Raw genomic sequence first — 12,720 nt, 5'->3', positions numbered from 1 at the left:
TAAAAATGTATAAAACATATTAATTGTCAATTAAATGAATTTTAATTTATATGATTTATTGTCAATTTACGTTTAATTGTTAATAATACCTGAAAAAATTATTTTAAGATGTGAAAATAGAAAGGTTTTTATACAGTAATGAAATGTTTTTACGTTACGAAATTTATAGCTATGAATTTCGTATAATTGATAGCTATCAACTATACGTTATCAACAAAACGACTAAGATGTTCAATCATTGACGAATTCCTGGAAATAAAGTAATGCAACATAAATAAATTTTAATGTATGCTTGTTATTATTCATTTATATTTTATGATTACTAAATCTCAATAAATAACCCAAAGTTAAAGGAACAGAAATATGAAATAAAAGAAACATTAAAATTCTATGTTTTGAAATTTAATCTAATGGTATAGGTATATTAACAAAACGTCTATAAAGTGCCGTATGAGGCGAATTCCTGATATTACTGTAATGAAACTTAAATTAATTTGAATTTATGATATTATTTAATGTTACTTTATTAGTAATACCGCAACAACTAATCATAAGATAAAGAAATTTGAAATCAAGGAAACATCGGAACTTATTATCATGAAATTTATTCTCATTACATAGATATAAATGTTAATAATAGAACGCCTAAAAAGCAACACGAATTTCTGAGAGTACACCGAGAAAACTCTATTTGAGATTAATTCGGATTTACATTTTTCATTGACTAAAATTTATTAATTATTAATACCTCATTAGATAAAATAAAGTTTGTTAAACATCAAGGAAAAGGCAAAGAAAAGTTTTGATTTCACATAAAAGAATTAATCCTAATTTTAAATATTTCCTATTAACGTATCTGAAACACGTCTTTAACTCTAAAAGAAATGGGTTTCTAAAAGTAAACTGATATGATTTTTAATTTGCACCAGTACAAATTTATAGTCCATCAAAGAAAAGAAATTAAACAAATTTGATGAAATACATCTTATAGAACAATAATGTAGTAAATTTATAAAGTTCATAAAGGAACAAACTCTAGGTTGTAGAAAACAGACAAACAGACTGTATTGACAGGAAACAAACAAGTTCTTCTTATGTCCACACTTCATACCTTATTTAAATAAGATATAAATTTAAATACATACAGTGCTGACCGCAATCCAGAGTACCAGTACTCAAACTGTTCTTCTTCTTTCTCCTTACGAGAGACTGCCATACCCTCTTGTGGGCCATGGCACACTGTACTCAACGACGGCACAACACTAACTGAATCCCCTCCTACTCCGTCTCCATAGCGCCGCGATAGTAAACACCAGCGCCGTCACATCTATATTGGCGTCTCAATGTCTCTTTCCTTGTTTTATTACTAAATACTTTGAATTATTTATGATAAATACTTTATACCTCCCATGAAATTAATTAAATAGCTTATAATTACATTAAAAAATAATAGTATGCTTAATTTTATTATAGACACATGCTAAAGGTCATATATTCTTCAATATGTATTTTTATTTATTTATTTACATCTCTTATAGCTGAGATAAATACAGAGGGAATTGTACAAGTAAATGAAGTGAGAAAAAAAAACTTAACTTCGATATAAAAAAATAAATAAGACGAGAAGAAAACTAATGTATGAAAAATAGCCAAATCTTAGAATATAAAAAAAAATTATAAGATAATATTATTTAAAATATAAAAGAAATCAATGAATATTTTCAAACATCTTATATTCATGAACTGGATGACGTGTTGGCCCTTATATTTCCAATCCTATTCTTATAATTATCCATTCAATAATCTTTCAAGATATCAATAAAAATCATTTTGCTAAATAAAATATTTTTAAAAAATTGGTATTATTATAATTAAGAACACTTATATTATTTTTAAAATATTACCATCCACCTAATAAGCTATCACATTAAAATTCACATTTCTAAAACTATAACACTTTTTTTATTATAGAATCGAGAGAAATAAAAAAAAATTATAATTCAATTATTATATTTTTATTGTATGATATTAGTCACAATAATACAAAATGTTAAAAAAAACTAGTATTTATTGAATGATTTTAGGAATGGTATTTGAAAATAGACAATATGAAGTCTGAAAGGTATCAATTTTTTTCATGTTTCATTTTCTCTGAAAACGCTACATTGATGTATATGTATATTACAAAAATACAATTCAAAATTCATCATTATATTGAAGTAACAGTATACAAAATATGTTACTTTTAAATAATAAAATTATAAAAATGAAAATTACCGTTTTTAATTATTTCTCACGGATAAAAAATATCGAATACCATGTTAAAAAAAGTCAACAAGTATTTATATCAGTATAGCTTCATCACAATTTATATATGGTACGTAATTATCTATAATTTAAAATAAATGATTTGACGTGTTACAATCAAATCTAAAGGACTTAAAAGTTTAAAATAAAAACATGTCTAGGATAATACATAGGTGATGTAAACTATTGGAAGGAATTTGATTCCATTGATACGTGATTATCTCACCACAACTACCCATCTTTTTCTCCATCATTTAGGCAAGACGTTTTCGAGATTAAGAGTAAAATTTTAAAAAAATATGGAAAATTTACTTAGTTATTTACATTTTTCCAAAAGTTTATGTGTTGGCAATAAGGAACAATTTCTCAGAACGTAATTGCCAAAATTTGTAAAAATCTTCACCTAGTCAGTCATATAGTTTTTTTAATAAAATAAAAATTAAATAATTAATATTTACAAAATTAAAAACAATTAATATACCTTAAATATTTTAAACTCCAAAAACTAGTGAAAAAAAGTTTATTACAAAAATTTAAGATAAAGATAAGAAAAAAAGAACCTAGAATAAATACCAAGGGTTAGTATTATTCCAAAATATATGGAAGTAATTTATCAAATGGTTTTGAGAAAGTGTTCCTTTTGTTATTAGGTTCAATTATAGGCGATTCTGCCAACTCTGAAGTAAATACAACAGAAGTATTAAAATCAATGTATCAATTTTTGCATCTTATAAGAATCGATTCCTACAGCGTTATCCGATACTGAAGTTAAACTCAAGATATTTTTGTAATCATTTGGAATCCCGAAAGTTTGTGGTTTGTGACACAAGTAGATAGCGTGAGAAAGATTTATATAACTAATCAACACGACCCACTTTTAAGACAAACACTCATAAAAACTAAGTTGTCCATTTGTCATTGCTCTATCTGGTCTAAGAAGTGTTATAAAAAAAAAAAAAAAATACCCAAAATATTGCTAATATTCCCATTCATGTCTCTGATTAAGACTTTTAGGTATTAAACATTGTTAATAGTGCGATTGCATTAACAAATATACCACTATTATAAATAGTACACTATTATAAATCTTATAATATAATAAAACTTATTATAGAACCATTGATGCATTTCTCTAGTACCATTGACGATAATATACAGTAATAAATCTATCCAGATTGCAGAAAGTGAATATATTTAGAAGCAAGGCTTTTCCCCATTAAATTCTATAGCTTAATATAATTATTTACTATAATAAAATTAAAGATAATTGATTTGACACAATTAATAATCTTTGTAATCTGCTGTTAAATGAATATATATTGGCAATTATAGTTAATAATAATGAATGGAACCCTAAAATATTAATTAACACTGAACAAACGAGTAAACGTCCGAGGGGTGGACCGAAACGTAGATAAGAGGATGACGACGTTAAGACTGATTCAGTAGATTTGAGTTGGAGGAGCGTCACTGGACAATGTATGTAGAGAACGATAGTGATATGGACATCGAACCTTCGGGTTCGTAAAGCCTTTATTATTTTTATTATTAAAATTTATACTTAATCATAATTATTATTAAAATTGATATTTTATTATTACAATTATTAAAATTAATACTTTATTATTATTTTTAAGTACGCTTATTAATCAACAGATAATACAAAATCAATAATTTGTAATTGTATTATGATTGACAATTACGTAATGCTACAGAATTTCTAGATAAGGCTAGGAATAAAAAAAAACAAGTAATTTTATTGTGTCTTTAAACTTCCAAAATATTTATTTAAAAATCATTTAATTAACATTTACGCCCCTTTAAATCAAAGGTATTCATAAGATTTAAATATTATTATTATTATAGTAATATTTTTTTAGATATAAATTTATTCAAATAATTTTAGTTTTAGTTAAATACCTGTATTTTAAATATTCAAAATGTCTATAGAAGGTCAAATTTATTTAAAATAATTGGCAAATTTAATTAAAATAAAATCAAGACATAATTTTTCATAAATAATTGTACATATAAGTTTATGGGCCTATTATAAACCCAAAATGTTGTTAATTTACTAGGTACCGGTTTGGTACTTACAGATAAATAATCCAATAAATTCAACTATAGCAGATATTTATACAATACAAAAAATAAATTAAGATTCAGATCAGTTAAATATACATTTAGAAAAACAGTATATGTAATTACGAATATATTATATAAAAAGCGAGATTATTACGTATTGGGGAGAGGCTGGCGTAGGCTGCTCGAGCATTACGTGCGGTAGCCTGAGTCATCCCACGCAGTGAGTAACTCACAACGGAAGGTGAATTCATTGCATGGGAGTGGATGTTGCGTAGAAATGGCAACTAAATATGTATAATATGAGAATCATCTAAATAATATTTTCTCAGGAAAAGTGTCTCGCAAAACTGCACCAAGATAACACGTAAATAATTCGAATATATCCCCCCCCCCCCCAATCTAATAAAGGTAATAAATAAAAACCACGAGTTGTACGAGAGTTAAAAGAGAACGGTGTAAAGAAACTTAAATCTCTTTGTAAAAGACTTTATTTATACATTAAGAAAATAAATAAATAAATCTGTGCCACTACAACTGATGAAGGGTCAGGAGTGCATTACTTTGTAAGAAAGTACTGTTACAAGACCAAAGGTTGTGCAAGGAAGTGATTTAGTCAGAATAACGCTCGACCATCAGATTTTAACCCAATTAAGGGTAACCCCTTCATGAGGCTGGGTAGAACCCGGTGGACTCCTGAATTCACTGGGCTGACCCACGACTTCTGTGAAACAGAACATAATTATCTGCCACAGCCGGATTCGAACCTAAGACCTTGAATTTAGTAGTACAGTGTCTTACCACTGAGCCACCCGCTCCATATTTGGGATATTTGTACATATACGAGATAGTAATCAATAAATCAGTAGTTGAATTACATAGTAATAAAAATAATACACTAGTATTTTTTGTTTTTCCTGCATAGATATATAAAATACATAAGCTATTTTGAATAAGTTTTAAGTAAAAAAATTAATATGATGCTGAAACGATTTTTTAGTTTAAACCAAAAGTTATAACAGTTAACCATTTATTTAATTGGGGTGCGGTCCATGAAGAACACAAATAAGTAGAAACTTATCTTATGTGATTGTACCATTAATTATCCGAAATTTCGCTTCATAACGGATAAAGAGATTCTAATGTATTAAAAAATAAGGTTCTGAAGAAATTTATATAAAGAAAGTTTCAATCTCGAAAGACAAAGATTATAAACTTTCCTCGTTCAGCGTCAATAATTAATTACACGTGTGTGTACACGCATTTGAAAAATAATAAATATTATTAATATTCTAAAGTCAAGGGATATTAACAGGTGTTATAGCGGATGTGATCAGTGACCTTTAAATATCAACTTGTGTCATAAAAGGAGGGACTCTATTGAGTGACTCTACAACAACCTATTTATCACAGACTAACTTGATTTATTATACCCTTGAGATTGTAGATATTCTGAACTATAAACTTTGCTTCTGCTGAATTAGTTTGAAGTCCTTACGTATCGCAGCTATAATACAAATATGTCATATTTGCATAAATTGGCATATTTTTCTAAAGCTTACTTATTCCATATAGAATTCTTCACAAATAAAAAGTCAAACCTCGCAAACTGTAATAGGGGCGACATCCGCTTTTGTCTGAATCGTGAAGGAATGCTGCTCGAATACCCTTTGTTCGAAATTCGATTAGCTATAATAAGTATCAAATAGACAGTATATCAATGGATAATAAATACATAAAGATTATAATGATCAAAATTATGTTTTAATATTAGAAAAAAACTATAATTAAAACGCTAATGCCACCACAAATGACAAACGTAAGACAAAATTTAGAACAAAAAAAAATAATTTCGTTATAATCTGCATCAAATGGAATTGGGTAAAATTAGAAAAGTCAAATCATTCATAATTTTAACTTAATAGATTTACTATATCAACATAAAAAATCTGAGTACAGAAAGAATAAATTCTTTTATATTATATATAGTTAAGGAAATTTAAGATAATAGTGAGCACACATTAAACAAATCATTAAAAAAGTTAACTAATTGTAATAATTATATTGAGTTTTAAAGAGTAAAAAAGTATGTTAAATTTGTCTTCTTAAAAAAATAATAGAAGAAAATATACTTTATAAATAGTAAAAAAAATCTGTACCGCTACAACCTATGAAGGGTCAGGGATTCACTACTTTGAAAAGAAGTACTATTACTAGACCAACGGTTGGGCAAGAAGGTGATTTGGTCAAAATCACCTTCGACCGCAAGATTTTTACGCAATTATGGGTACCCAATTTATAACCCCTAAGAGGGCACCACAACCCCAAGGGTTTACTCATGGCTAATATATATGTACATTTTTTTCACGTTTCTTTATACTATTTGTTTAGTGAGTTATATTTTAAAGCAAGCCGAGTATTTTTAAGTTAATAAGATTTAGGTAATTAAAAAAAAAAAATTAATTTTTTTTTGTTTAGATTTTATATCATTTTCGAAAGACTTATTTAAGGGACTTACTTAATATTTTATTTTTTAAATTTTCGATCTTTTTATATTGTAAATTGTTATATATACTAACAATACAAAAAATAATTTTCTACCAGTTAGATTCGAACCCGGGACCTTGGAGTGGCACCATCGTGCCACGGTGCCATCGCGCTTCCTTTATAAATAGTAAAAAAAAATGTGTTCCTCCTTATTCCCCTTTCCTCAGTCCTTGAAGCCCAGTAGTTTCGCTGGGTCGGTTATATAGGTGCCTCATCCATTCGTAATAAAAAGTTATTAACTTTTTCAAGGTAAGAAGATACTGATATGATTTTTTAATTTTTCCAATGTCTTCCCCATTTATTATTCATTTTTGTTATAAATAGTAAAAAAAAAATAAATAAATAAAAAAATAAACATCAAAAGTGCATTTTTTTCATTTTAATTAAAAGTAGTGGGTACGTTCCAAAAAAAAAAAATAAATAAAAAAAAAAATAGAACCTATATAACCGACCCAGCAACACTAGTTGGGTTCAAGGACTGAGGACTGGAGAAAGAGGAGGAAAACAATCCTTACAAAGGTTACAGAACCTCAAGCAATAAAAAATAAGGACAATTATCCTGACGGCTAAAACGGACTCCAGTCCGGAGGCAATCCTAAAACTACTTGTCGTAGAGAATGTTTTCTGCAGCTGAAAAAATGGATACCGAAAACATAACTAGGAAAAGGAAAATAAATCGTGTATTTAAAGTAGATAAATATTAGAGAACCAAAATAATACTGAAGTGCACCTACCTCAAAACGTGTATTTACGTCAAAAATTACACAATTTGAAATTTTGCTCGATCAGAATACATTTACATCCATATTATATATTTTTTTTTTCAACCAAGACTCCCATTGGAGTTCTATACTGCCTAACCATGGTTGGGAGTCAAAGCTCTTCATTTTGTGGGAACCGCCACGCAATGAAAAAAGTCAACGTCCCAGGCCGGAGATTCGAACCGGCACCGCCAATAGACATCAAATTGGTAAGACTGTGTCTTAACCACTGAGCTATGGGCGGCCCATATTATATATTCCACATATACGTAAGGTAAAATAATAATTAGAAGAGAATCTTCCCTTCCAGCTGTTGTCCCAATATCACATGATTAAATTAAAATCTGTACTACTACAATCCATCATCAGTCAGGGGTTCAGTACTTTGTAAGGAAGTAGGAACTAGACCAACGTTTGTGCAACGAGGTGATTTGAACAAAATCACGCTCGAACGCCAGATATTTACCCAATTTATGAGGCTGGGTGAACCTCTGGAGGGCTCCAGAACCGACAGGACTGACTACTTTTATTATTTCAACAAAATTAACTTCAATAATTCATAGTAAACCTTAGATACTTTTTAGTAATGTTCTATTTATAACACATATATCATTATGTAACAGCTGAAATTTTGACATATGTTTGATGTAGTCATTAAGACTAAGAACTAATGAGAAAAACAGAACGTTTAATGAGGAGAAAATATGTCACTAATGACAGGACCATCTTGCCTCTATACGAACTCAAAAACATTTTTTTTTTTTTTTGATGATCATAAAAAGGTATCGAAATAAAAACAATACTGCATCTTTAAAATAAAACTAATGCACTGAATCGATCCATTAAAAACATATTTAAATTTCCCATGCTGTGTAATAATATATTTCCATAGTAAGACAAATTCTTTTACATAATGATAAAGCCTAAAATATACAACAAATTTAATTCGATGACGCCATAAACCAGTTTTGTTGGTTTATGAGGTTGTGACATCAATAACCAGGCTGTCGAAAATGCCGATCGTTTTCAAAATCCCTACTATACATATGTTTTTAAAAGCTACTAATAACAATTTTAGGTAATAAAAAAGTGTATTATGTTTCCTAATGATATCGTATCAAATCAAAAAGAAGCATATTTTTGACTACATAAAAAATAAATGTTCTGAAATAATATATTTTTTTTATCCTTAAGTACTAATTTCCTCCTTTATTGCTTCATGAAGAAATCCTTAAACATAGCTTATTAACAATAAATTAAACTAATTAGGGTTAATGCGACTAATTGTACTGATGTTGTAAACTAGGATGGGAATGCAATTTTCTAATCTTCATATTACATTCCTGGGGCGGAACTTCTAACTTGAGAACTTAGCCCAGCATTTAATGAGCTCTAGAAAATTCTATTCCGTGATTAAAACCGTACGTATTGAATTCAACTCGGACATAATATTTATTGAATATAGCGACATTATTTTTCATATTTACATTATTTATTAAATTATTAGATAAAAATCTAACACGAATTTCCGTAAATGTTTTCTACTTTTGATTAATTTCATTCTAGAATTTTAATATTAAGAGAAACCTAAAAATTGCTAGTTTAGAAGAGTAATAAAGCAATGAAGAACTGATAAATAATATGCATCTGATTAAAATATTTCTATTGATATTGTAAATATTGCAAACTAAGGAATTTTGTTCTCATTATAACTTCATATCTTCACTGATTCTTATCTCGAAAGCAATATTTTACAATTTAACAGCAATATTTATTATGTAGTAAACGTTAATGTTAGTTGCTTCATTTCACTAGTGATAAAAAAGTGTATTAAAATTTTATTTGAAAAAAAAAATACATTTCTTGGGAAATGTCCACATCAGTAGCGTGTCAAATGATGAGATCGAAGATAAACATTGTTTTAAAGTTAATTTTTTTTATTCTGTAGTAGAAAATAGAAAAAAAAAAAGGTAACGGCACCTACATAGGATTTTCATACAACATAAACAGTGGAAATAAAAATTTTAAACATGCAATTACCTTGAGGTAACCGAAAATTCTCAATACACTGTAAGAACACTAACCTGAAAAAAAAACAACTGTTAAAACTTGCCAAAAAATATAAATATAAAATTTAATTGTACATTACATACATAGCATATCAACATTAGAATCACTCTGGCAGGGTTCCGATTCAGTTAATTGATCCGAGGTGTAGATATTTTAAAAAAATATTAAGGATAACACTGATCGTAATACAACGTATGTAATATGTAGGTAAATATTTTATTATGCACTTTAAAACAGAAAAAGACGAAGTAGGTACAATGTAGGAATTATCAATAATAGCAAAGTTTTTTATTTTATAAGTCAGTTATTGTATTTTAAAGATTTACAGATTAAAAAAAAATCTCTTCATTTTTTAAGATTAGAAAATTATATCCTATTTGTTTTCACTGTCATTTTTTTTTCTCACTAAGCCAGTTAGAAGGAGAGTTAATGCGTGGTCAACAGGGATTCTATATACTAAATCAAATATTTATTATTTATGTATTTTCTCCATATATAATAGAAATATTAGTTTATTCAATTTAAAATCAGTTCTATACAAACAATAATACAAAAAATATAGAAATATCTTAAATAATGTAGAAGAGTTTATAAATCAAATAAGAAGAATTTTGTTAAAAATATAAGAACCAATTAATGAAAAACAAGAATATGAGATAATATATAGTCTAATGAGAGACAAAACATAAAACCAAGAAATATAGGTTATTTTAAATCATAAAATGTAAAATATGCAAATACATACATAATTTCCAAGTGTACATACATAATTACTAGGGTCCGCTTAGGATTTAAAGTTTTAAAATGTTTTTCCAAAATCAATCCAAGGAGATGTCTGAAAAGAAGGTGGTCCTGAACGCAATTGACATTGGATTGGAATCAATAAGATAGTTTCTACATAAGTCATCACCAGGTCATAATTATTTAATAGCACATTTTCAAATAATTTTGTAAATAAAATTGCGATTATAAGAAGAATTGACAAAATGGAAAAAGAAAATGAAAAAAGTACACCGCCAATCCTTCAACATCATTATTTCTTATGCTTGTAAATATATGAGTTCGTTCACATAATTGATCGCCCGATCGGGTCGCAATTAATTATGAACAGGATTTCACATACATGCTAATGAAAACATTGTTGCATAACACAAAGCGATTTCTCGTTCCATAAATTTTGTAAGTTGATTGCAATAAAAAGAGTTTTAAAAAATACTAAAAAAGTAAGCCAAAAGAGAAAACAATTATTAAAAAAAAAAAGAATTTTTTGAATTGTTCTTCACAATAATTTACTAAATAAAATTTAAAATACATTATTCCAAAGAAACTTAATTTATAATTTAGATTAGTTATTATTTTTTTAAAAGATGGAAAATAATCTTTAAAATTACTAACTGAAAAGAAAAAAATTAACAGACAGTTAATAATTAAATAAAATAAATCATCAACAATTATAATACTTTTTAGTATAACTGAATAACTATACAGACATATAGATAATTTATTTTTAACAACCCCATCCCCTCTGTCCAAAACGTCCTTCAAAAATAGAAATTTATTTGAATCAGTGAGATTGGAAACATTAACGTTCCGCAACAGCTAGATAGATGTCATTATTGTCATCGACCGAGGTTGATTGCCAAGATTCGCAACAGGTGGAAAGCCTTCGAACCTTCATGATAGGACGACTTTATTAGGACTCTTAATACTTGAGATGATTGATTATAAACTGTAGTAACTGACAAAATAAAAACTAATACAATTTTGAAATATTAGAAAATTACAATGTTTAACATTATAACAGAAATCGCTTACCATAGCGTAATATCAACAAAATTCATTCAACAATGAAACCAGCCTTTAAAAAAGTTGGTGATGCAAAGAAATCCAATCCATAAAAAAATTCAATTACCAAGTTTTTTTTACAACCAAATTCCTCATTTTTTTAATTAAAAATATATTATATGGAGTATTTAGCATTCAGCATGGTTATATATATCATTAAATGTATAAATGAATCTGAGGCTGTTTTAAGTAGAAGATTACTAAAATATGTTGTGTATTAAGAATAGAATTATTTCTGCAGTCCAAGATATAACGAAAAGAATAAATTGCTAATTAAAATTGGAAATTATTATTAGCTATTTACAATCATTGCACAAAAACAATCTCCTAGTATAATATTTTATAATACATGAATAATATCATAAATAAAATTCAAATAAATGTAAAAAGTCGCAAAACAGTCCACACAACCTTTGATAAAAATTTATTAGAGAGTTCTAACGAGGACTTTCACGTCTGAGTTTTTACGATATTAAAAAATTCCTTTCGAGAACTATTATATTTAGAAATTCTTGTTAATTAGAAATTTAAAAAAATTTCTTCCAAGAATGTTTTGCCAAGGTTTTTTATTGATCAATTATAATAAATAAGACCAACTCAGCCTAAGTATTCTTAATTAATTTATTTTACAACTTTGTTAGAAAGGAAGGTTACATAATATGTTATTTTTAAGTTAGTCTAAAAATATTTTAAGAAAATTTGCAATTAAAAGTAATAATATTAAACCATGTGGATAACAAACATGGGCTAATTGATTTGAATAATGGCAAGGTTGGCTAAAACGATGGAAATGTAAAATAAATATAACAAACATGTTACTGCTAAATTTACATAATTAATTATAACTGATAAATACAACCGGTCCTGTCAACAAGAACAAAAAATAAAATTTGTATATAGCAATTTAATACTATAAACGTTTGTTATAGAACTTTTAAAAGAAACTTCCTATAATAAATGTTTTTCTGGAAGATTATTGATTGACCGTGTGTAAAGATGAAAGGAATATGGTCCGGGTGCGGTCAAGAAAAACTCAAATAGTAGAAATATACTATTTTATTTTAATGAGCCAACGTTTCGCCCCACGTTGCAGGGCTTCTTCAGGGCT

The 12,720-nt window shown here is 27.3% G+C and overlaps 1 protein-coding gene across 9 annotated transcripts in view; it reads right to left on the bottom strand.

The window, feature by feature from the left end:
• Positions 1 to 12,720, bottom strand: part of raskol (Ras GTPase-activating protein raskol) — a 758,358-nt gene that overhangs the window by 312,827 nt on the left and 432,811 nt on the right. Inside the window, exon 1 of one of the 9 annotated variants that reach the window (XM_067050215.1) lies at positions 1,146 to 1,266. The exons of the other annotated variants lie outside the window; for them this stretch is intronic. Coding sequence (XP_066906316.1) covers positions 1,146 to 1,233 — 88 coding nt within the window. The 5' untranslated portion in view covers positions 1,234 to 1,266. Of the gene's footprint in view, positions 1 to 1,145; positions 1,267 to 12,720 lie in introns of those variants that run through there. 9 annotated transcript variants of the gene reach the window in all.

Source organism: Halyomorpha halys, unplaced genomic scaffold (genome assembly GCF_000696795.3).
Source record: "Halyomorpha halys isolate HHAL.00 unplaced genomic scaffold, Hhal_1.1 Scaffold550.1, whole genome shotgun sequence".
Classification (NCBI taxonomy): Eukaryota; Metazoa; Arthropoda; class Insecta; order Hemiptera; family Pentatomidae; genus Halyomorpha; species Halyomorpha halys.
Note: the sequence above shows the minus strand (reverse complement) of the source record. Positions and strands in the feature narration are given on the sequence as shown.